This window comes from Microtus oregoni, unplaced genomic scaffold, assembly GCF_018167655.1.
Source record: "Microtus oregoni isolate MIOR12 unplaced genomic scaffold, Mior012 000064F_ref0000363, whole genome shotgun sequence".
NCBI classification, from domain to species: Eukaryota; Metazoa; Chordata; class Mammalia; order Rodentia; family Cricetidae; genus Microtus; species Microtus oregoni.
The window spans coordinates 98,617-124,420 of record NW_024543874.1 but is presented as its reverse complement, the minus strand read 5'-3'; the positions used below and the strand labels follow the sequence as shown (position 1 = coordinate 124,420).

At 48.4% G+C, this 25,804-nt stretch overlaps 2 protein-coding genes across 3 annotated transcripts in view; both read right to left on the bottom strand.

Annotated features, from left to right (window-relative positions):
• Hoxa3 (homeobox A3) overlaps positions 1 to 25,804 on the bottom strand; it is a 43,910-nt gene that overhangs the window by 2,706 nt on the left and 15,400 nt on the right. The window contains exons 3-4 of one of the 2 annotated variants that reach the window (XM_041640745.1): positions 11,857 to 11,939; positions 318 to 966 (exon numbers count right to left, since the gene is read on the bottom strand). In XM_041640745.1, the coding sequence (XP_041496679.1) occupies positions 318 to 846 (529 nt within the window). In that variant the 5' untranslated portion in view covers positions 847 to 966; positions 11,857 to 11,939. Of the gene's footprint in view, positions 1 to 317; positions 967 to 3,826; positions 3,849 to 11,856; positions 11,940 to 25,804 lie in introns of those variants that run through there. The other variant, XM_041640746.1, reaches the window with a different exon arrangement.
• On the bottom strand, positions 18,335 to 19,879 carry Hoxa4 (homeobox A4). The gene is made up of 2 exons (XM_041640749.1): positions 19,293 to 19,879; positions 18,335 to 18,801 (listed from the first exon to the last, which is right to left on the bottom strand). The coding sequence occupies exons 1-2, from the start codon at positions 19,792 to 19,794 to the stop codon at positions 18,452 to 18,454; spliced, it is 852 nt and encodes a 283-aa protein (XP_041496683.1). The 5' UTR covers positions 19,795 to 19,879; the 3' UTR covers positions 18,335 to 18,451.

Here is a 25,804-nt window from a genome sequence, read left to right as displayed (position 1 = left end):
CCCTAGAGGTCTCAACTCCCAACAGTGGAACAAGGAGAGATTCCAACTTCGCCAGGCTCACACTGCCCTAGAGAAGTCCAGATGGACTTTGGTTAGGTTTATGTCTGGGGGATCCTTACCACAGAAACCTTATCAGCCCCCTAAGTAGCAAAGATTCTGGAAACACTTTTCTCCTTGAGTGTGTGTGTGGGGGGGGGGGGGGGGCAGAGTGCTGGAGATACATTTCCACGGCTCCTAGACCATGCTGGTAATGGCTGGAGGTAGCTAAAGGCTCAGTGCTTGGCCACAGGCCCGGCCTCCAGAAGGCACCCATTTACCTGAGCTGGAGCCGCTGGTTTTCTGCTTAGTGTTCTGTCTCGACTCCTTCATCCAGGGAAAGATTTGTTTGCCCACTGTGGGAGAGTTGAGCAGGGGGCTCTTGGCTGTGCTGGCAGGGGTAGGGTTGCTGTTGGCACTTTGAGGGGGGGATACAGAAGAGGGAGGCGGGGGAGCTGCAGGAGTGGGGGCAGGGGGCTGTGGTGGGGGCTGGGGAGGCTGTGGGGCTGGGGGTGCTGCCTGGGGAGGAGGTGGAGGCAAAGGCGGATCACCCAAGCCTGGGGGCTGGCTAGGAGGGCCACTCAAGGTGCGCAGACACGCTTCACTCAGCTCGTGAGCTTTGGGGTGACCCCCAGCACTGGCGGGGGACTGGAGGGAGCAGGCGGGTCGGTGGTACTCAACGCCATCGGTGCCCAAAGCCGCAGGCGGCGCGTATGACTGCTGACTGGCATTGTAAGCGAACCCATTGGCTGCTTGGTAGGGGTAGCCACCGTAGATAGCCGAGCTGTCGTAGAAGGTCGCTTTTTGCATCGCGATGTTTCACGATCGTGAGCGCACACTCTGACAGGGGCTTGACACCCGTAAGGGAGCACATTGGCACGCCCCCGCAGTCACGTGACACTCCGCCGCCAATGGCCGCCCCACGCAGACCTGAAGGGGGGGGGGAGAAGTGCAGCGCGGTGAGGGCTCCGCGCAAATCCATCTTACTCTCAATAGCTAAGTGACATGAAAGCCATAAAAGAAAAAGTGGTCAGCAATATTTAGCAGCACGACGTGGCCCCGGGCGCAGGGAGCCGCGCTATAAAAAGCTGCTGGAATTTACTGGCAGCTACAAATATTTGCTTAACTTGGGTCTGGAGTTGGGGGATTTTCCTCGGAGAGAGGAGCAGAACCAGTAAGGGCTGGAAGCTGGGTCTCTCGAGTCGAAATCCAAAATGAGGAAGGCTTTGGAGGCTAGGTTGGGGTCTTTCTTTTCCAGAAGAAACCGTGGCGTCCCTTTGTAGAGGCTGAGGCTCTCTCGAGACTTTGGGGGAACTCTCAAGAGGGCAAGGGGTCGCCATTTTTTTTCTCCAATCCCCACTTTAGGATTTATATTAGTCCCCAAACCCTAACAGAGGCAGACTTTCTTCCCTAGCCAGCCTTTTCCTGGAGCTCTCAAAGGAGATTTGCACACACACACACACACACACTCACACACACACACACAGAGAGAGAGAGAGAGAGAGAGAGAGAGAGAGAGAGAGAGGCAGTGGCTCTATCAGACCATGATGAACTTCAGAAGCTGAGCCTATCGGGTAGTTAACCTGCTCTAGTTCAGTGAAGAGGACCAACCTCCTCCAAATGAACCCTATGAGGTCAAGAAGTGGGTCGGTGAGAGAGAAAACTTTGGATAGAACCCTTCTCTATCTATCTATCTATCTATCTCCCCCCCCCCTTGGAGGGGTGCTGGGAATGACAAACACCACTACCCCACCCATAAGTCACAAACTCAACTCAAACCCTGTAACTGTCTATACCCTTTCTCCTACCCTGTTTTTCAGGCACTTTGAAGCAAGTCACCCCAGACTCTGTTTCGAAGTTACAGGAGGTTCCCAGACTCTCCTGCCTTGGACTTTCTGAGGTGCTGTTATTCTGGGCAACTATCAAATTCTACCTGTTAAAACATGATGGATTAGAGAAAAAAAACAACCCACCAGGAACCTGAAAAACCAGCGTTCATCTCCATGACCACGGCTTGAACTCTCCTTCCAACTTACCGATAATAGGTTCTGTCTTAGAAACTGCTATGCAATTTGATGTATGGGGGTCATTTGGCTCTGGAGGAGGCATGGAAGCACAAACCATAAACTCCTGCCAGACTTCCCTGATCTTTGTATACTATTGTTGATCATATTTGTTACTTGGTTTATTTTCCTCCTCCAGAAATACTAAGTAAAAAGAAACATAAAAAGCAACTAAAAATCTCATTTAGGAAGTGGTTTGTTAGAAGTGCAATCTGCGTTCTCTCGGTTTTCAACTTTTACAGGGTAAACTTCTAATTCTCAGCAAGTAAAGTTCCCTGTGAGCCTTACATGTGCACACACTCATACAAACAAACACACACACACACACACACTCACTCAGAATGCTAGTCCCTCTGACCAGTAAGAAAATTACCAGCCAATCCACACAGATAATGGTTTACATTTCAAACCCCTACTGTGACTATTCGATCCCAGAGTTATTTAACTTTTCTAGAAACAGCAGATATTAACCAGAAAAATAATATAGCAAGTATCCACCAATGGGTGGTTATAATCTTGTTTTTAATAATAAACTCCCTTAGATTTCATCATTAAACCAACAATCTGATCAACATCTGGAAAACAGGCACAATTAATTTTCCAGAACCTCAATAAAGAAGCACAGCAGCACTTATCCAGAGTTATTGTGCGTGGCCATGAACCCTGGAGTATTGTTTCCCTTTTGGAAATGTCTAGGAAGCTACAGATAACACTATGGAAAGTAAATAAAGGGCAAAATAAAATTTAAAAGTGAATTACAATTTAATGTCTACTTTGCTCGTTCTTACACTGAAAACAGTTCCTATTATATTTGGCAGTGTTAATGCCTGTCATTATAAATTTTTGAGATACCAAGCTTGATTAAGGTAAAACGTCAGGTTAAGAAAATTACTCTAGACATTGGAACAGCAAGATATTAGATGAAACAAAATTGATTTTGAACGTGAAGTATTTCTAGTGACTTTCTAAGCCATTAGCACAGGCTACACCAGCCTGACGCTTGCTTTAGCCTTTTTATCAGACTGTACATTGCCTTCTAAAATAACAACAACAAGAAGAATCTTTAAAATCAAAGAGCATAAGGCAGCATCCACAAACTTAAAACATGAATTCAACTTAGAGATCCCATTGTTTGAGGTCCGCAATCACCTTAGAGCCCACACAACCCGCCCCCTCCAGCCCCCAAAGTTTTCAGCCTAGTAAAGAAGTTGGAGGTTTGCCAGCCAGGAAACTTTGCTTTGTCTCCCCCAAGCAAGGGCTGAGGGTGGAGAGAGATTCCTCCACAAGAATCTGGTCCTGGACAATAACCTCCAGGTGCAAGAGCTGAAGCGAGTTGAGGAGGCTGAACTGAGTACAGGAAGCAAACCCGTTGTCTCCACACAAGGTATGCCCAAATTCCACCTCCTCCAGACTCTGCTCCTCTCCTTCCCTTGGCTGCCCTCACCCGAGTTCGAAAGGGGACGTCGAGATAGAAGCTAGTGTTCCAGCCCACTCCTCCCTCTCTCACCAACCCAGAAAAGTTGAGTCTGGGCTAGGAAAGAGGGGAGAGTGGGGGCGGGGATGGGAGCGCGGCCTGAACTGAAGTGTGAGGGTATCAGTCACTGCCGGCAAGGAAGCTCCGGCTTGTGAACTCTTCTTGAACCGAGATTTAAGTCTGCAGCCATAAATCACCGAGACGTACACTCTACCATTCAGCGCTGAGAGAGGCCGGCGGTGGCCCCGCTTACCTTAACTTCTGACGGCCGCTGCGGGCTCGGGCTTGGGCTGCGGCCCCGGGTCCCCTCGGCGCGGGATGGCCAACGACCCTCAGCATCCGCCGAGCCGGCGGGCGGGCGGGCGGGCTGGCAGGAGACCCCCGAGGCCGGGGCTCCGCGGAGAGAGGGGCGACTTGCTGCTTGGGCGGCTGGCCCCGGGCGGACTGGGGCTACTGGACCCCCTCCCCTCCCCTCCCCCACGCCCGCCCCCGCCCTGCCCGCGGCCGCGGCCCCAGATAAGCGCTGGCGCGGCCGGGCTCCGCGGGGCTAGTGGCACCGACTTGGGTATGTTTCTTATGAATACTGCGCCGAGCAGGGGTCGGTCGGGGGGTGCGGTAAGGGGTGCCGGGGCGGGCGGGAGGGGAGAGCCGAGCGGCTGGGGAAGCGCCGGCGTGGGGGATGGGGCTAAGGCGAGGGGAGGAACAGGAGCAGAGCGAGCTCGGCGGCAGCGGGAGGAGGGCGGCCTCCCCCACCCCACGCCCTCCCTCTCCTTCCTAGGCGTCACTAAAGTCCAGGAAAATTATGCTAATGAGGACAAACGGCTCTCACAAAGGGGCTCTCTTGCGGGGCTCTATTTCTTAAGAATCTGTCTGAGAAACCACGCAATTCCCTGCCCTGGACATTTTTATTGGGGGTGGGGGAGAAAGAGAAATGAGTTGCCCTTACTTTGGGTAGTTTACTTCACCTGCCTCTCCCAATATAGACACCCCAAAGCCAGTCCCTGTGGTGCAGGGATAGGTCCTATTTCCAGACACATCCTCAAATGCAACTCAACTGCCTTCAGTTATATTTCTAGGCCATAAGGAGGGAAGTGTCCTGGGGAGATAGACAACTGTCCCCACAGCGAAAAGAACCTCTCCGGGCTCAGGCATACACAAAGATACCTAGAAACTGGAGTCTCCACCTCTTGCGTGCCCATTTCATTGTACTGCACGCAAGGAGGTCGCCTACAAAGAAGACAGATAAGGCTCTGACACCAACACAAATGGACATCCATGATATTTCACCCCCTCATTAGCTGAGTGGCCTTCCTTTTGCTGGCTTGAGCAAAGGCCTGCTGAATTTCCTTGGTTATATGCCACAACTTTAAAGAGGATGGGATCATTCCCAGTACCTTCCTCAGCTTCCCAGCTTCAGAAGTAAACTCCCCCAGGTTAGGAGTGTGGGAAAAGAGAGAGGAGAGGAGAGAGTAGAGAGGAGAGAGAGAGAGAGAGAGAGAGAGAGAGAGCGAGAGAGAGAGAGAGAGAGAGCGCGCTTTCATGCAATTCGGAGGCGTCAACAAGAGTCCTTTCTCAAAGGAAGGTGTTAAAAATATAAGTAGTATGTTTAAATTGTCAGGGAGCCAAAGTGTCACCTTAGAGCAAAAACAAAGCCAGGGGAAAGGGGAGAAATCAAAAAGCACTCCGGGCTAGGGTGGCCTCATGCATACCAATGGTTTTTGTCATTTATGGCTGGGTAAGATTTATGACTCGGCTCCCCAAAGCTGTAAACAGAGCACAAAACAGCAAACACTTGGTCCTTATGGCATATCGCAGCGGCGCAACTTGAAAGGGAAGAGCCAGGACGTGTAGGAGGTGAGACCGGGCCGCAAAAATCCGCTCCGCGGCATTTTCTCTTCAAACCCTCAGGGTCGGATGTGGCATTTGAAGAAAGAAGGCGTGGGTCAATAATCAACCCGCACTTTCTCCTCCAAATTGCTGACGCGACTCTCACCGCCTTCTCAGCTAAGCCAGCTGCAGGGAAGGCCGTGAGAACCAGACCTGGGAGTGGACCGTCTAGTCCAAAGGGGCTGAGAGCTTTGGAGCAAGGGGCTGGGACGTCTGCAACTCGTACCTTTCCTGCTCGACCAGACCAAGTCCAGTCACCCAAGCGCTGGGACCAGGCCCGACCTGAGGAGTTGCAGGAACCACGGGAGAGCTTGGGTGAGAGCTCAACTCAGACCAGGGCCTCTACTGACCCACGACTAGGGGGCTTCTGGGCGGTGGGCCCCAGCGGGCAAAATAGATCTCTGATTTCAAGACACGGGTCTGTATCCCGGCCTTATGCCTCATATCTGAAATCCAAAAGACTGGTTTTTGGGACAAGCTTAGGAGAGATGATTAAAATTAATGATTTATAATAGCAGGGTTTTGTTGGTTTGTTATTGTGTTGAGATTGAAAACACGCTATTGGATTTCCACCTCTTAAAATTGCTCACTGCCACGGGTAAGCTTTCTAGGCAAATCCCACCGTTCACCCGGCTTCTCCAAACCCGCCAAGTTTTTCTTTGCCTGGCACCTCTGAGCTTCCCTAAATCCCATGGTTTCCAGAGGTACTAGAAGAAAGCATTTTCTCAGGCACAGAGTGCTTGGAGCAATGAAGGTGCCTGGTGGGACCTTTCTGCCATTCAAACGGGTGTCCTACCCATCTCTGAAAGGTCTCACTGCTCCAAGACTATCTATGCAAGCCAGGGAGGTGGGTGAGGAGTAACTTTTGGCAAAAAGCCTTAAAATCCAAGAATGGGGAGGGAAGTTATTGAGGAAATGCCCTGACCGGTGAGGTTGAGGCTGGTGCTTGGAGTGCCTAGGGGGACCAGTCTTTTTAATAGCTAATCGTTTGGCCATAACAGTGGCTTTAGCTCTTTCCTGGGAGGGAAACACCGCCATGTCCTATGAAAGCAGTTATTGGCTTCTCGCTGTGCATGCTTTTATATGGAACCAGTTTACAGAGCGTGTTGTTAGATATTTATTCTGCTTGCCGGCACTGAAGCCACAATAAAAAGACGTCTCTAACAAACCTATACTCCATTTCTCCTTATTTCTAGTCAAACTATATTATTTATGAGTCTTTAACTGGGTCAAAAATGCACCAGAACTGGGTCATAAATCATATGAAATGCTGACAAGTAATTGAACAGCAATTAAAGCTAACATTTTATTTCCAAGGGGTGTTTTAGAGCACTTGAAACGGCCTCAGTTAAGCACTGTTACCACGGAGGTCGGCATGGGGAAGGCAGAATCGGCTCTTTCAGGGAAAGTAAATCTCACTCAAGCAGAGGAAGCCTGATTTGTTTTCGTCTTGTAAATAAGGAAATATGGCCTTTTGTTTTATTAAAGAGAGCAAATTTGATTCTAACTCCTCACCAGGCACCCCTTTCTCTGCTCCAAGGAGCAAAGTAAAGCGCAATTTCTTCCACCTTTCCAAAGACTTCCTTCCACTCTTCCCAGGAGCAGAAAGTCCCCAAAGCCCAATTAGCCCTGGCCTGACCAGTGCTTTGGAAGCACACAGTCTAACTCATCTGCCTCCAGGCTGGCAACAGCTCCCTTTCAGGGAATATAAAGCCAGAGAAATGCCTGTCTCTGCTTGCTGAGGACGATAGCTACAAAATTCCCTCTGATTTTGGGCACACAGGCCAGTTCTTTAACTCAGGCTGTCTTGGGGGTATACAGCAAACACCCAAACCAAAAAACGCTGATGGAAGTACAAACTGAGCCCCAATCCCCTTCTGAAAAGAAAATCAACCTCCAAGCGACTGGCAGGCTCACCAGCACGCCAAGCTTCCCCGAGGTCTAAGCTGCCTTTCTCCATCCGTCCCAGGCAGATGTTGCTCTGGAAACAATGGCAGGCCCTCCAGGTTGGACTCATTGGGTCCGGCTAGGGGAACTCTGCCCCTGCAACCCAACGGTGGACAAAGTGCCTGGAAGCATCATCAATAAAATGACAGTGCATCTGCACATCATCCTCATTGATTTTCCTCTCCTGTCTGCTCAGGCTGCCCAGGTCAGCCCTAACCCTCCATCCTGCTCAGTAAACACTGGCCAAATGGAGAGACGCTCCCCTTCTCAGCTGCTGGCCCCCACTCTTTTCATGAGGGCTGGCCATTCTAGCCTCTTGCTGGCCACCTCTGCCTGACCACAGCTACCTCAGACACCACAAGCCTTCCTCTGCCTGGGGCTTAGCTCCTGGGACTTCAGCCCAGGTTGCAGTGGGACAAAGCAACCCGAATACTAGAGAGTACTTGTCCATCTAGTAGCCCCCAAATACCCTTTACACCTCACAATATTTTCTGAGGGAATTAACCTCAGAGTCTGAGGTGCTACTGGGAGTCTTTCAGTTGCTTTCGGTTCTAAAACAGAAACAAAGGAAGACAGAGGCTGAGGGTCCTGTCCATGATCCAGTGTCTCCTCGCCTGACCTTTGTCTCTCCTAGCCATAACTCACTCTAGATATGAACAATCAGAGGAAATACCTTAAAATAAATTCCATCCTCCTGGTATGGCCTGGAGTCCCATCGGCTAGCTTGCCCAGAACTGCTCCATGAGAACTGAAAACTGCAAGCCGCTGGAAGAGCGCCTGCTCCGGAGAAGGGAAAGGAGGAGAAGGAGGAGGTGGGTGCGTGGGGGTGGGGGGGGGGGAAGCTCTCGCTCTAAAGAGAATCTAGAAAACGTAATCACAGATGAAGCCTTCCTGGGTCTCCGCTCCAAACGCCACAGTAATGAGCACTGTTATGTGCTCACGTGGCTACATCTCAAATCCTTTTATTTGGAATAGGGAGTCACTGAAGGAACCAGATTTCCAAACAGAACATTTCGATTTGGGGGAGGAAAAGTAGGGGATCTTGTCCAGGATAGGAGGGTCAGAATTCTGTCTCAGCAGCAGGACCATGAGGGGGTACCCCACACACATACATACCACACAAAGGAACTTATCTGCACTTCCATTTCTTTACACAAGCTCCAAACATAAGGGAACAGCAGCAAAGCTCTCTGTCTTCTTAGTGTCCACTTAACTTTTCCTATGGCCTCTCTTCCACAGACAAATTGAATTCAGCATGCCTAACCCTACCCCCTCCAGGCTTTTCTGACCCACAGACCCGGATATCAAAAGGCAAGAGCCAAGCCCAGAAATGACTGGCTAGTCGGTGGATCAGTCAGCAGATTTCTTCATGGCATGCAATTGTATGGAGTTTGCTAACACCCACGCCATACACCACAGCCACTGGAGAAACCAAAAGGCCTATAATTACCTGACAAAATGTTAATGTCTCTTCTCCAAGTCCAGTGGTTTTGTTCAGTGGCAACCTACTAGGAAAGCCATGCTCCACTATAAAGTTGTGGATCAAGATTTTGCTAAATCTGGAGAGACCTAATGCCCTAGCCAAACCCATACTTATGCATTTCCTCCGTGCATAGCTGAGTGATACATGAAATTATATGCTTTTAAAGATGAAAAATGTAAGAGGAAATGATCTAATTGCCTCTGAAATAGGGGGAAGCATTGAACTCCACTGGAGTCTCCTGTGCTAACCTACAAGACAACCTGAGACCCTCCCTGTAGACCGTTCTGCTCACTCTGGCCCTAAGACAACTCCACAGCTAACAGTTGAAACTGAACTGAACCAGTTCTGCTCAGTAGAACCTGGCTAAAGCAAACACACTGTCCTCCCAATCTCCACCCCTACTCTTGCCTTCTGTTTGGTGACATCACCCACACATTTCAACCTTTTCACAGACTGTCTAAACATCCCTAGTCCTGATTTCTAAACCTTGAGTGTCTTTTATTTCTGGAGGGTTACTCTTCAGCTGGCCCCAAGTGTGGGGACTTACTTGTAGAAACTACAGGAGACTGTGTATGAGTTTCCCCCATCTTTTCTCACCAGAAGGGACCCAAAGGGAGTCTGCTGAGAACATAAGTCAAGAGACTTTCTCATGAATGATGGGGGTGTTCAAATCATGACCTTGGAAGTGAGTGCTAGCCTAAGCTGGTGGCAACACACTTCTGGGGTTCTAGCTGGAAGACTTCCATAGAAACCATCCTAGCCATGGCTGACTCAGGCGCTGGAAAGCAAGAATCCAAACCTGTCTGGCCCAGGTTTGAGAGATAAAGAACAGACCAAATGCTGGCTTCCATAATATATTCTTCTGTCTTCCAAGGAGTCAATCCACTCGTCTTTGTGTTGTCTGCCCCATGTGACATGTGACATGTGACACCCATTCCCCAGTCATTCACATTGAGCTTTCCAGATACCACAGAGAGACCTAGGAATATGGCCCAACAACTCTCTTCCCTAGGTTTCTGCAAAGATGGTGAGGGCCCCCTCTGAACACTCTCAACACTTCCAAGCATACTGAAACTCTTGAGGCTATAAGTCAATGGTAGCAATCCCTGGCGTTGCTTCAGAGAAATGCCTTAGCTTCAGTGAAGCCCATTGGCATCCCAATCCCATGCTGGAGCCTCCATGACACTAACACATCCATTAATGCACCAACTGCTGCTTAACAATTAACATTGAGGACTGATGTGGGTGATTTGGAAATCTGAGGCAGTCAAAAGAAATTTAACTTTTGAGAAAAAAAAAACCCTCTAAGTGTGAAGTAAGGGTGAAGTTAGGCTGAGCAACCCCCACAGGCACCCAACAACTGAGTTTTCCTTCAGCACCCTGGTTTCCACTTTCCTGAAGCAAAACTGGCTGGAGAGGGTGGTCACCAGACCCTTTCCCCTCACTCTGGCCAGGGCTGAGAACCCAAGCTATGAGCCAGGCCGCCAGAGCCAAACTGGGGGAAAGTTGGCTCAGGAGGAGCAGGTGACCAAGCGTACAGACTATTAGTCAATATTTGCCAGGCTGTTGTTAGATTAGATATATCTGTTCTCAAACATGGCAATCTGATTTCTCTATCAAAACTATACTTGAATGATAAATCTTTATTTACCATGAGATATTTCCTGTGGTTACAACTGCAGTACAAATGTGCTTCAGCTCTCGAGACACAAGTGAATGCGTATATCATCTTATACTCCTGCAGCTTTCAAGGTCGACAGATATGCAAATCATGTACACACACTGAGTTGTAAATGGCTAAAATGTTCCTTCTATGCTTGATAGAAACAGACACCCACAGCTGAGACAGTAACTCCATTACCAGGACTGTTTACTTCCTATCTGATAAAAACAATGGTATCCCAAACTGCATCCCAGCCATAAAGCACCATTAAATAGCATATTGGAATTAACTGACAACCTGATATCTGTCTGGGGAGGAAATTTTAGGAAAGATTTGGACTTAGAAAACTGACACAAAATTTGAAAAGTTTGGCTATTTTTTTTAAAAGAAGTAATCCCTGGGTTGGAGGTACCTCATAGGTCAGTGATAGAGTGCTCACCTACTATGTGCAGAGGCCCTGGGTTCCATTCCCAGCACCAGGGGAAAAAGGTTTAACCCCTGAAAGAACAAAGCAAACTCATCCTTTCGCACTAAACTTCTGAAAACTATTCTAGCAATCCCTCCCCCAAACAGGACCACAGGACCATAATTTATAGCTCCTTTACAAGGTAATAAACCACAGTAATCACCTCCCTGCATCTCAAACTAAAAGAACAAATTAAGCCAGAGCTTGAAAAGAATTTTAAAGAGTTTTTCCCTTGCTCCAAATAGAAAAAAGAAAACATTCCGAGCTAGAAGATCTGGGCTTTTCCTGTAGAAAGCACTGTGGGTGTGCTCTGAGGAAAAGACTGGAGTAGACTCGGCCTGAGCAGGGCCTGCACACTGGAAAAACTGCCATCGCAAGAAGTTTCTGGTCAGACAGAACGCAGGTGGCGGAGACAAGTTTTCTCAGCTCAGAGCTGGAACTGGCTGGCAATTTCAGGACGCACAGCTTCCCAGTCTCCCCAGCCACAGAGCACACTGCAGTCACCTTGCTGCCCTGGCTCCTGCCTCCTTCTGGTTTGCAGCAGGGTGTCTGTTTGGGGCTTGTGGAGAGTTACAAACACACCCCTCTGGCTCTCCCTACCTCTTCTTTTGCTTCTGCACCCTCTGCCCCTACCTACTACAGGCTTTGGAGCCTGCTCTTTGTCTGCCTCATGCCCACATGGTCATGCTGCAGCCCAGCTCTAAAGTCTACCAAAGTTAAATATTGACCAAAACCTCTTTCAGCCAGCTCTAGTTGCCAGGAGTGGGGGAGGTACACTTCTCCCTGCCTCCTGGTGCAAAGTCTCAAGCCTGAGAAAGAATTTGGTGCAACACTTACCTCCAAAGATGTTTAAATCTGAACCTGGAATGCTCTTCGATTCCAGGTGCTCAGGGATTCGCTTTTTCCAGTGTCCAGGCACTCTGCAGACAAATAAACAGCAGAGGGTGAATGGTGGCTGTGAAGGAAGGGAATGAAGACTGGAGTTAGAAATGTGTCCTCTGTGGGCGCCAGGGTGGCCCCAGGGTGACGCGGACACGGAATTGTCGCCAGGGCACTGGTCCATGAGACGCACTCATAGCTCGAAATATTCCAGTCTACAAATGGCCCGAAGATGGTGATTTATTTTTGTAAAACGAATACATACTCCATCTCTGCACCCACAATCCTCCATCTCTGCGCCCACAATCTCCTTTTCCTTTTGCATAGCTTGGGGGCTGGAGAATGAGTTAGAGGGGGGAAAATAAGATGGCTTTTGCTGGTGATGCGGGATCCGCTGGCAGAGCTCCGCTTGTACCCCAACTTGGGGAATGTGAAGGCAAGCTTTATTTTCTTTTGCAAACAATGGGAAGCCTTGTCTGGAAGCATTCGATCACAGGCTCTGCTGAAACCTCACTAATAGCGCTCATTTCTGTTGGCGGGAAATCAGAGCCCTGCTCAGTTCACAGATCAGGGGCAGTCTTGGGAGGTTTTGTCTTCTGGTTCACTGAAGGACTGGGCAAGCTATTTCTTGGTCCTGGTGGGCTAAAGCAGTGCCCAGTCCCTAAGAACGGACCAACTCTTGCTGCTAGAAACCAAGTAAGACCAAAGTGCTGGACAATAAATACAAGCCTTTCACTCCCCCCCCCCCCAGCCCCAACCGACTCTCCTGCAGCCTCATGCCTCCCTGTTTTAGCACTCCCTTGCTTGCTAACTAGAAAATGGCCAAATGATAGCTTTTGGGGGGTCAGGAAAGTGCAGAGAATGACCCCAGCTTGTTAGTCCTCTGTTGGGTCTGTGCAGCATTTTTGCTTCTATGGTCCTGACCCTAACCCAATCAGTACCCACCTGCCAGCCTGCTCCAAACCAGCCCTGTGTAGGTCTGTCCTACACCTATGCAAGCTAGCTGATAGCCAGGAAAGAAGTACCAAGGAGCTGGGGAATTGCCTGACTCTTGGCTCGGGAGCCTCCTAGAATGCTGAGGCTTGGCAGCAAACTGGCAGCTGCCTTCTGCCACAAATGCACCCACAGCCTTTACCCTCCATAAGGATGCTCAGGACCGGAATCCACTTGTGACCCTTTTGTTTTGTGCAAGCTCTTGCTCTGTGTCTTCAAGGAGAGATACCCCTAGCCTTGGGACTCCTGATGTGATCCTGAGTAGGGTGGGGGCCTAGGGCATGTACTTTGCCTCTCAACCTCATCCCAGAAAGATCTGCTGTGCCCCAGCCCTCCTCCACAACCCCTACCACACACAAGGTTTGGGAGTATTGTAATTATTATGGCTATTATTGTTGTTGCTATCTCTTTATCCTTAAATCTAATATTCAAGGTTCCTGTTCCCCATAAATCCTTCAGACTAGTGAGTCACGGAGAGACGCTGCTCAGGTCTCTCTCTCTGCAATGGCTGCAGCCTTTGTGGCCTCTCCCGCGTTTTTTTTTTTTCTTTTTTCTTTTTTTTTTTTTTTTGGCATCTACTTGCTCCCTTGCTTGCCTAGCGCCAGTGATTTATGAACACCGGGAAAAATTGAACAAAGCCGCGTGCTCCTCCTGTGGTATCTCTGCAGCCTTCCCCAGCGTGAATCAGAACATTACCAACTGTCTGCACTTCTGTCCCACTTAGTCAGCAACCAGAGAGGGAGGAAGGAAGGAAGGGAGGGAGGGAGGGAGGGAGGGAGGGAGGGAGGGAAGAAGGAAGGAAGGAAGGAAGGAAGGAAGGAAGGAAGAAACTCACATTTCCCTGGACACAGAGCCTCCCTGGACTCGCAGCAATCTTACAAGAAAGCCTTGGACCTGGTAAGCGCCGGACAGCTCCGTTTTCCACACCAAAAGGCTCTGCCTTCCTGGTGGAGTTAAATTAAGCCTTTGGAGATAGGTCTGAAGGTGTGTGTATTTAAAAATCAAAGAGGAAGATGAAGTCTCACTATTGAGAGATGCATTCCTAGTGAGGCCCTGATGACTCAGATCCATTCCTGACGATCTGCGTTAATTATTTAATGAGTCACGTGACCACAAAGATCACAATTTCAATATCTCCTTCTACTCTAACAGGCGCTACACCTTTATCAGTGGCAACCAAGGTCCATACTTGGCTTTTTTTTTTGTTCCCCAGGTTTCCAAAACACAACCATTCTTGTCCTAAAAGGGAATGCCATGGACATGCTGGGTTGAGCACTGCAGAATTAGTCATTCTGGGGCCACCAGCCCTGTAGGCACCCTCACCTGAGCAGAGTGGCCAGTGCACCTGCTTGAGTGGCAAGGATAAGGCAGTTCAGTTACATCATCTCCCAGGGCAGCTTTAGGAACACATCCCTTCTTCCTCCAGACTATACACACACCTGTGACCCCACCCATCTGCGCAAGCCTAGATACCCATCTCCAGTCCTCTATTCCTGTTTACCCTGCAGCAGAAAGATGTCGATGCACTTCTGCCCATCCAGAGTGGTGCCAAAGGTTCTACAACCCACATTCTCATTAGCATAAGGAACTTGAAGAGAGTCATCCAACTGCCTCAGTTTCCTCTTCTGTACACTGCGACAACTAAACTAAGATGCCCCCCAGTTCTCTTTCGTCTTAACATCTTCAGATTAGAAATGGGGACATCTGAGTTCTAAGGCAGCAGTGACAGATTAGGTTTCATGACACCTCCCTGGTATTACCCCATTTCTTCTCCTCCTCTGCCCTGTATACCATCCTTTTTGTTTCCTTTTGTTTTTTTCAAGACAGGGTTTCTCTGTGTAGCCCTGGTTATCCTAGCACTTGCTCTATAGACCAGGCTGACCTCAAACTCAGAGATCCATCTGCCTCTGCCTCCCAAGTGCTGGGATTAAAGGTATGCACCACCACCACCACCAGGCGCACACCATCCTCTTTTAAGTACAAAATATTTTCCCCCTTGATGCAGTGTATAAGAAAGGGATGCCAGGAACAAGCAGTTGGAAAAGGTTAGGACTGAGTTTTTCCTTGTAGGACTACACCTATTGATGCAGAGAGCAAGGGAATGGTGGCGAAGGCCTATTGCTTGTACAGAACCCACTCGTGGGGATCAGAAGCCCGAGGTCTTCATTTACTACATGTATTCTTTGGAGTGTCTCTCCTTCCACTCTAAAGAGTTGCTGATCTGTTTCTGTGTTGGAACTGCTAGAGGGAAGGCAGCAGGGGACAGTGGCACAGTTTGAGAGCTTAGTGGTGTCCAGAAGACATGGGGAGAAGGGGAAGAAGTAGAGGGACTAGGGCACTCTGGGATTGCCGATATAAAGACAGAGACAGTGTGAGTGAGCCCACCCCATATATCTGGGTAATCTTCCCATGAGCTCCATCCTGGGTATTAAGTACTCCACTATGCCTGTCACAGATGAATTCCTGCTGTAATAAAACACCGGGTATATCGTAGATTTCAGCGAAACTAGCACAGAAAGCCTGCAAGCTGCCATTTTTCTTCAAGGGGGAGAGTGTTAAGTACTTAATTCAAACTGTGACCATTAAAGTGTCTCCTACCCGATTTAGGTTGATTTCAGATGTTGACAAAACTTTTCTCTCCAGAGGCATGCACAGCTTGGCTCTGTGACTAAAGGGGATGATTGTGGATGGGAGGAAAAGAGGGGAAAAGTGGGAGGGGGAGCATGGGCAAGGGTCGTTTTGGTAAGAGAACTACAGAGTTTACACAAAATACTGTCCTTAAAGGTCAAGGGTTTGAAGGACTAGTAGGTTTGCTTTAAAAAAAAAAACAATTAATGAGATAGAAAATCTGTCCTCTCAGTGAACTCTCATGGCTGCCCTGACAAAGGGCAGACAATGAACGATTTCAGAGTGCACAGTGAGATTTTCTAAGCTGTTCTAGCGAGCTCCCCTAAAGGCTGCCTGGATCACAAATAGAACACCCACCATGAAGAAATGGCATAATCATTCATAGCATTTTCAATAACTTTGGTTTTGCAAAACACCAGTATCTTAATCATCAATGCAAACATGACATCTTATCCCAAAACAGCATTAATAAAAAAAGGATCTTGTCTCTTGTTTCCTTTTCTGAATGGACAAATGAAAGGCACCCCCTTCACCTACCCACCAATAGCTCCAGAATGAAGTCAGTTTGTGCCCCACATCCTTCCTTCCCCACTGAGGAGAAATATAAGAATTTACCTTAAGTGATGAAAATCTGCCATTTGAGATTTTGTGGCTTGACATTCAGTTTTCACTAAGAGCCTATGTGTGTGCGCGTGCGTGTAAATACATATGCATTCAAGCAAGATGCTGCCTCTTTGCCTGAGAAAGCATTATGTGCAAGAGGACCCCTCTTCCCTCCAAAGACACTTCCCAGAGAATGCCTTTCAGAATTGCTGTTGAATTACAAAGAAGTATTTATTGTATGAGGTGATTAATGATTCCTGGGGAAATTGCTATTTTCAGTGTGATTTAATTTTGCTTTACAAGTGCGTGTAGTAGGGGAGTTAATAAGTTGTAGCTGTTGCTACACTGCCTCCACAAATGCTCAGTGCCTGTTCACACCTTATAAAATGCACTTTTTGCCAGGTTCTTCCTGACTTGGGAAGCCATATGTATACTCCTTTCCCCCATGAATTCTCTTGGTCTCTCAGAGACTACAGCCCATCACTTCTTTCTAAAAGCTAGTTTACCTACAGGCAGAGAACAGATTCTCCCACCCCTGCCCCTGGGCTTGCTTGTACTCAGTATAGCAAGGGTGGCTGAGCTTGTCCCACTTATGGAAATGGTTTTAAATCCCCTCTGATGTTACAGAAGTAGGTGAACATCCCTTCCCTCCTGTACATTTATTACAAACCCCAAAACTGTTCTGCTTCAAGGCCAGGTGGCAGTTCTAATATTATGTACAGTGTGTGTGTGTGTGTGTGTGTGAGTGTGTGTGTGTGTGTGTGTGTGTGTGTGATGCCTGAGTATCAAATTTCAACCAATGAACAAGTACTAGGGTTACAGAGATAGAGAGAGGAGTTTCTTTTTTTTTTTTTTTTTTTTTCACCATTTAGGTCTAGATCTCTGGGTATGCACAGAAAACCCCTCCCCCAGCACTGAGGAAAGTGACCCTAATCAGAGTTTGGCTTTCTTCCAACAGTGAACTCTTTCAACTCTACTTTGCATAGGGTGTATTTTGGGGTGTCATTATACTTCTTACTCCCTCAGAGGATACTTTGGAGAGTGTGGTGGGGAAAGTTCACTTGACTCTAAAAGCTCTTCTTAAAGAAGCAAACAAAAATTCCCAAGCTGTGTTCAGCGAGAAGACTGTCAGACCAGCCAAAAAAACAAAAAGCAATCTCAACCCTTTGCACAAACTATTTTTTATCTCCAGGGAAACAGGCAGATTAAGTGTGAAGGTGCAACGAACGCCAAGGGGCCCGCCTCTTTCCAAGTGTGCTCAGAGTTCATCCTGGGGAACAGCTGCAGAAACTCCTGGGCCTCTGCTCTGCACGGTTTCACCTTTCATTGCAGGGACGGACATGTTTCGATGCCTTACAGAGACTTGAAGCCTGAAAGCCTGGCCAAGTTTGGAAAGAAGAGGAGCCCTCTCAGGACTCAAGAGCCTTCTGCTTTTTGGAACATTTCCATAGTGGGTCAAGCTTGACAAGAATTCAGATCAAGTTGAACACACACACATATGCACACAGACACAAATTCTAGAGCACTCAGAATGTGACCCCAGCTCACACTGTCTACAAGGCTTCTGCACACAGGTCAAATATCTCCACCAAGAGGAATTGGTTTCTTTGTACTTTTGTTTTTATGAAAAGCTTGGAATACATACAAATCTGCCTCTTACGTCTTCAATGTTTTTTAAAATGTTTATTCTTAGCACATTCCTTTTGACACAGCCATACCACTTTGTACAGTTGCAAGTGGATCTAACTGCATTGCCCTCTCCCCCAAGATTGTGCCCAAGAATAAGACAACAATATCTCTATAACAGTATCTTAAATAAATGCATGAAGAGGAAACTACATGCCACACCTACCATCAAGGTCTACACATTTTGAGAATTAAATAATCTGGTGAGGTCCACAATGTCTACTCAGTAAAGCTCATGTGAGCTGCCTGAATGTAGAAGATGAAGGTCAGGGAGCTGGGACAGCCTCTTCTGCTTGTAACAAAGATACAAGTACATATCCCCAGTCAGCATGCGCTGTCCAGCTGACTCAAGGGTCTTCGATGACAAGCCGACGACCCTAGGATACCTCATAGGTATCCAAGCCTGGAAAGGCTGTCCTCCAGGTCAGCAGGTTGTTCATTATGCAGTGTCCAGGGCAGATGTCCTCCTGGGGATCGCACAGACACTTACCAGGGATACTCTCTTCTTTTTGGTTATGGTTTCCAGCAAGTTGAATTTTGTTTTGGTGTATGATATGGTTTCCTTGGGGAGGAGTGGATGAGAATAGGAGCAGGAAAGGAGAAGGGCAGGTAAGTGACAGAAACTGATTTGGTCCCCAGATGGTTATATGGAGGAGGAGGGAATGGGTGTGGAGGCACTGGGGAGAGGGTGGGGATGGGGGTGGGGGCTGTGAGTTTGTGCTTTCCCAGGCGGGCCGGCAGGGGCCGAGGTAGGGTTGGAAGATCGCATCTTGGTGTTGGGAAGTTTGTGGTCTTTCTTCCACTTCATTCTCCGGTTTTGAAACCAGATCTTGACCTGGCGCTCAGACAAGCAGAGCGTGTGGGCGATCTCGATGCGGCGCCTCCGGGTCAGGTAGCGGTTAAAGTGGAATTCTTTCTCCAGCTCCAAGACCTGCTGCCGGGTGTAGGCGGTTCGAGAGCGCTTGGGCTCGCCTCCGTTATAACTGGGGTTGACTGAACGCCAGGACCCCGAAGGAGAAGGCCAAGGAGGAGGGAGTGGAAGAGAAGGAGAGGAGGAGAGAGGAGATAGGGTGGAGAAGAGCAATTGGACATCATCATTATATAATAACCTGACACCAAGTTCACGCAAGATACATAAAACGGCAAAGAAAATGTTTCACAGGCTATTGACAACGGGAAACACCCGAGAGCCATAAAGAATGGTGCTGGGCATTGGGGCTGAAGAAAAGCTTCAAAGACACATGGCCCGGAGCCTCTGCCAGGGCAATTAAATTTATGGGGGCTATAATTACTGCCCTAACAGTTTGGCGTCTCGTAAATCTTGGGATAAAGGGACCCTGGGTACAAAAGGGTTCTCACGTTGGGACCAGGCTTTGGGCAGCGCATACACACCCACAGCCAAAGCGCGGGCCAGATGGGGGGCTCCCCTCCCGCGCCCTGCCCCGCGTCCCCTCGCCCGCTGCCCTCCCAGCGGCGCCACATACCGGCGCTCACGTGGATCTTCTTCATCCAGGGGTACACCACCGGCTCCTTGCCCTTCGGGCCCGCCGGCCCCTGGTCCGCCAGCAGCAGCGGGCACGCGGGGGCGCTGCCCCCCGTCGCGACAGCCGGTGTGGCGGGGCCTGGAGCGCAGTGCCGAGGGGGCGCAGGGGCTGGGCTGGGGTGCGCGCCGGGGACCGGGGACTGCTCGGGTCGCGCGGGGCTGGCGCCGCGGCAGGCGTAGGGGCAGGCGGCGGCGGGCGCGGGGTACAGGCCCCCGGGGTAGCTGGACTCGCGCGCCCGTGGCGCGTAGTAGGCGGGGGGCTGGCGGGCAGCGCGTAGGTTCGGGGCCGGCAGGTGCGGGGTGGTCTGCGGCCGCGGGAAGCCGGGACCCCCGCCCGCGCCGCCGTCCCCTCCGCCCGGGCCGCCGTGCGGTGCGAACTCCTCGAAGGGAGGGAACTTGGGCTCGATGTAGTTGGAGTTTATCAAAAACGAGCTCATGGTCATTAATTTGTGAAGTGCAAAAATACTAATTTTTCTCGCGGTGTCGTTTTTCTGCGCTCGCTGAGGCCCCTCCCCCTCTCGCCGCGCTTCCCAGGCCCCCCCACCCCATCCCGGGCGCCCGCCCCTCCCCCCGCTGTCAAACGCCTGCCCTTCCCCCTCCCGCCGTCGCCGCCAAAGTTCGCGCCGCTCCTCCCCCGCCCCGCGCGCGCGCTCCCCGCAGCCCTGCGCGCCCCGCCCCGCGCCCCACGTGCCGCGACCCGGCCAATGGACGATCGGCGCGCGCGGACCCGGATCAGGAAACACGCGAGGGCGTGATGGATGCGGCTCTCCACCCGGGCGGGAGGCGTGAGCTGGGGCTTGGGTGCCTCTGCCCCCCAACTTGGATTCGGGCTGAGAAGTCGGGGCCCGTTAGGCTGTGGGTCCTGTCGAGCCCTCTTTCTGCCCACGTCTGTCTGGGGCCGACAGAGGCCTCGGGGCAGCTGGTTTCCACGGCTCAGCGCTGACCTCCAGTCCATCCAGGCCTCCGGTGATCCTCCGAGGGTTCGAAGCCCTCCAGGAGAGGAAAGGACTCTGGGACCAAGAGGCAGACCTTGACTTTTTATCCTAGCCCTGAAATAAAACGGAGGAGGCCTACAGACCCATTTTTCTCGTCCGTGTTTTGTTTTTGTTTTTTACCCGCACCCTGCACCTCCACCCGGCTGTCGAGGGAGTCCCTTGCGAAGCCGGCCTGGAGCCGCACAGAAAGGGTGGGTGGAATGAGCCGCTAAACAATACTAAAGGATGTACAGGGAGGACAGCCCAGTAAAACCGCAGGGTACTTATTTTTTTTTCTTTCTTTCTTTTTTTCCAGAGGCAGAATTCTTACAGCATTTTTTATTTCCGAACTGGAACCTTCCTATATATGGAGGCGCTGACAAGCTAGCAAAACAGGTCTCCTTTACGGCGCTGTGGTGAGGCCTCCCCTGGAGTGGGGATGGAGAGGTGACGCCTGCACACAACCCGGCTTTCGAATCCAGTAACTTCGTATTACAGAACAAACCCCAAACAGAAACAAGCTTGACATAGAATAAAACCCCTTGGCGGGTCTGATCGTCAACTGCTCTTTTCTAACTTTTTTTTTCTCTCTCCTCTTTTTGGGTGTTGTGTCCTCAGGCTGTATCTGGGGCTAGGGTTATATTTACAGGACAGCCTGTAATTTCTGAATTGCTGAAAATTAGCATATTAACGATATCAGTAGCTCCGGAAAGGAGAGAGGGGGGACTGTTGTCTGCCATTTGGTAATTGAAATTTGATGGGTAAACTAATTATGCCATTATTGACAAATAAATTACTTATTAATTCCACCTAATGTTGATCTTTGAAGTAAATACTGATGCGTTTGTCCTCCTCCCTCTCTTCTGAATAGCAGACATGCCTAGATCCCCTTTGCACGATAGTAAAACACTGCAAACTAGCCTGTCACCGGTCTAAAAATAACTCTCACGCTGGCATACAAAGCAGAGATATTTGAGTCGGTGTACCTAGTTGATTTTTCAGACAGCAATATAAACCAACAACCTTCTCACAACTGAGTCTCGGAGACAAGGAAAGTTATAACCCAAGCCTGGGACACTTCAAAAAGAACGCCAGTTCTATCTTCAATTCTATCGGTTACTCATTCGGGCAACTAAATGCTGGGATATATCCATTTGATGGATAGTCGTTTAATACTTAGTCACATAAAGACTATTATATGAGACTAATCTTTAATTTAGGAAAAGAGGTTTAAAAAGGGATCATGTTAGCTTCAGACCGGAATCGTCCTGAAGGAACACAAAGAGGTTTCTCCACACTGGGTGCTTGTGCCCACAGAGAGCTGTCCACTGCCTTGTGGCACCCTGAATTTTTTTAAATGAAATCTGAGCCACAGACAGAAATCAGCACTGATTATGATCTTTTGATATCCTCTATAGACTGGAGTGAGGAAATCTAGCCCTCTTTAGCAAGAAAATATATACATAAATTATATGTATATATATCAACATAAGTAATACATATATATATATATATATACTGTAGATACAAATTTATGTGTATTGCACATCCGGCTATGTTTCAAGTTGGAGGAAAAGCATGATAAGGAAATCTCACCGGTTCCTGGTGTCACCAGTTTTGAGCTCAGGAGACCTAACCATGCCTGTTTAATATTATTTACAGGCATTGAGACACAGAATTCATGTTGTTTAGCCTCAGAATGGTCTACAGAGTCTCTCCTTTTAAGTATTGAGGAGACACTGGCACTGTTTTGTATATGATTAAGCTGGATGAGTTAGCGATGCCTGTTTCCGGAGGTTCTATGACTTGAGGAAGATGGGGCTTGCACAGAATCCCTCAAGGCCTGTAACTTGTCTCTGTGCTTCTATCATAAACACACACGGAGCCAGGACCACCAAGTGTTATCTCACACACCGACATTTTGACATTTTACTGCAAGATTTATGGCTGTAATAAACAGTTTCAGTGCCTTTCCTGAACCTTCCACAGCCTCCCTTGGCAAGCAAGCCATAGCATAATCCCACTGAATCGAATAATCTTTTGAAAAACGTTAAAACTAAAGAAAAGCACCTCTTGCCTTTACATAATATCCGAGACACCAAAGGAGAGCTAGGAAGAAACTAACTCAATTAGAAAAACAAACCCAGGTTTACCAGCAGCATCTTGCCAGGGGAAAAAGATGGGATGCCCTGGAATGGAGCAGAGAGGGGCATGTTAATCTTCGCACACCAACTGGCTCTAGTCCCAAGCGGGGTTGAAGCGCTATCTTTTCCTTGGGAAACTGGTAAGCACATTTGTTCATTTCCATGTGCAGAGATAACATATATTCCCCCAAAAGCTTTCTTAAAATCCCATTAAGTGAAATAACTTTTCATCATGCCCTCGAGTTCCAGATGGAGAAGGAGAGGCGACCGGAGTCTGAAGGAAAGGGGACTAGGAGGAGGCAGGGTGTGCAGCTTGGTTTGAATCTGATTTGAATCATTTTGAATATATTTGGAACAGCCTTCCCACTTGAATGCAACCCTGTCCGAAGTTTCAAAGTGACCGAACAGTGACACCGTGTGCATTTTGTTTCTTATTAATCTTACACATTGACAGTCTTTGTTAAGTCACAGGCTCGCCCTCACCAGCCGACATTTTCATATTTGTTAGACGCGCTGACCTGAAGTTCACCTCAGCCTTGGACTTTGCGCTTCTCAAAGGTCTATACAGTGTCTTTTAGAGAGTCGGGTGCTTTGCCCAGGTCAGTCCTTCCCAGGAAAAACCAAGGGTAAAAGGCAAAGGAAATGTAAGCATTATGGGATGTATTGACTGTATTTGTCCTTTGTTCTTTAGAGTGAGGGCCTCTGGGCTGTCCTCTATCTCAGGCACTTCTCTGGAGCAAATTGGGGGAATGGCAGGATTTTAAACTGCCTGGTAGTGGCATTTAAGGGATTCCTCTACCTACACTAGGCATTTGGTTATAGAGGAATAACATTCGACTGACTATTTTTACCAATTAATTTCTTTAGTGTGTAATTTCCTGGTGATGGTTTAAAATAAAAATACAGTCCAGACATAAGGACTGATATACATTTTAGGATGATTACCCAGGATTATTTATCCAGGATGGTATTCAAAACAAAACCCTAGTGATCAAGCATTCTCAAAACAGTGGCTTCCACAGGTCCATTCTGTCACTAGACAGCTAAATTCTGTTTTTTGAGTATTGGTGCTAAAACGTTTCCTAGGTATGTCACATGGCTTTAACCAAACACACAATGAAAAAATTCCCTGGAAGAGACCTCATTTCTGGGTGAAGGGGGGGAGGGAGGAATCTGGGTTCTATTCTTTTCATTTCAAGCGACCAGATGTGAAGAGCTTACTGCTATGACAGCAGTGACCTTCCATTTCATCTGGCAAACCCCATTTGGCTCCAAGCTCCTGGCCGGAGTAAAAGCTTTACACATTGCACAGTAGAGGCACTCGGGTTCCTTGCTTTCATGAAGACAACATTTGGGAAATATTTATGTTACCCCTGAATATACACGTGGCACCATTAAATCTAATTATCCTGAATGTGTAGGGATTGTCTCAAACATAGCTGCAAGGGTGACATTCCGAGTCCTTAAATTAGCCCTAAAATTAAGAAGAAAAATATTTTCTCTTTCTCATTGTTGCTTTCCTCCCTCGATCACTTGAAGGTCAACACATAGGGAAGGAAACTATGTCCCCTAGAAAGCAAATTCCAACCCACACACTTAAAGCTAATCTAGATGTATGAAAAATAAAATATTGGTTAACACTTCATTTGCAGCAGACAAATGAGGCATGGTTCCCCGTCTGCTTCTTGAACCCAGGGTTCCCCTTCTCTTCTGTCCTCCCACCCTCCTCCTTAGCTCACTCCCATGTCCTCAGTTCATCCTCCACCCCTGTTCCACACCTCTTTTTTGGAAGTATTTTCTGGAGAACAGAAGCCTGGTGCTTTTACAATGTGTCCGGGTATGGAGGAACACAGCTTCCTGCCTTCTATACCGTTACTCATCTGGCAGATTGTAGCAGTCTTTATAGCCAACAGTGGTTTCATAATAAACATAAGAGAAATGTTTCCAACCATGTGAACATAGTAACATTGATAAGCATTTTCCTGCTGGCAGTGGTGGCTTTAGGAGTCCTGTCCCTTTCATTGGGGCTTCCATGTCCCTGCTCTGACATCCTTTGCATTTAGTGAGTTGGGGGGGGGGCATAATCTATACTTGAAATTTGCCAAGAATACTCTTTGCAAGATATCTGCCCTTTTCCCCCCACTTTAGAGATTATTATATGTATTACAACATTTAAAAAAAAACACCCAGACTAATCAGAATCACTCTCCTGTTTTCATATAAAGGGGGCATAATGGAACATTCGAAACTTGCTTCTTGGTATTTTAACGATCCTCTGGTGAGTTCTAAGCATTTTTATTTTGTGACAAGCCCACAAACCCTTCTTGGTCCTCCAGCATTTAAGGTTTTGGTGTTTTGGTAATCTATGCCTATTTACCTGCTGCTATTCCCTCAGAATGGGAGTGATAATTCAATATGAAATACAGCATGTATTACTCCCAAAAAGAGGAATTTTCTACCCTTTCCTCCGTAATTGAGGTCATTCAACCACTAGGGTTCACCTGGAGTCCACACCGTGATCCACGCGTCACTCTGAGCCATTTTATCTTTTGTGCTGATAGTCAAGATCGCAGCTCTAACATCGACATCAGACTCTGTCTGGGCAGATGACTAAGAGTGCTGCACAGTGTAAACTTTTGACCCTCAACTTTTTGACCTGCAGTTGTAATGTGCTAACCACAAAGATACACAGCCCGAGCCCCCTCTTTAGGGGGAAGGGGCCCTCTAGATGTTAGGCAGTCCTGTTCCTACCACTTTCAGTTAGAATTAGAGGATGGAGTGTATATTTCTGTGTATTTGTGACCATGTTTCCTGTCAAACCAGCCTCCTGCTTCTTCTTCTTCTCTCTTTCCCCCACCCCTTTTTAAAGTCAGGAATTAGGAGCTAGATTAACTTGAAATCACTGGCTACCACACTGAAGAGGACAGTTTAGGGGAGAACTAGAGAATCTTTTGAAGCAGAAGTGTAAGAAAAGAGGGGGGAGGGTGATCTGGCAAGGGAGTGGGGGCGGTTTTTGTTTTATTTAAAAATAAAGCCGTAGCCTTAATTGTTGGGCAAGCTGGCCCGGGCGGGCTGGTTGACTGTGAACTTGTACTAAAGCGTGCTCTGCTGGCGGGTCCTGGGGTGTGCAGATTTATATTCTCTGCATTTACTTAACCCGGCAGTGAACTGCATGGGCGCCATTTGTTAGGCGATGACAGACTTCACCTCCAGCAAGGACTGCTTCACAAAATCGCAATAATTACCCAGTAACCTTCATAACAAATATTATTATTGAAAAGACCAGTTTGTGGAGATAGAATCGATGGAAGGACAAATTTTTTTTTCAGAAAACA

What these genes read in the sequence shown, in the direction of transcription:
- Hoxa4 (XM_041640749.1), bottom strand. Translation starts at nt 19,794, where the DNA reads ATGACCATGAGCTCGTTTTTGATAAACTCCAACTACATCGAGCCCAAG. An exon ending in GAAGATCCACGTGAGCGCCG is followed by an intron (nt 18,802 to 19,292) that starts GTATGTGGCGCC and finishes CCTGGCGTTCAG; the next exon opens with TCAACCCCAGTTATAACGGA.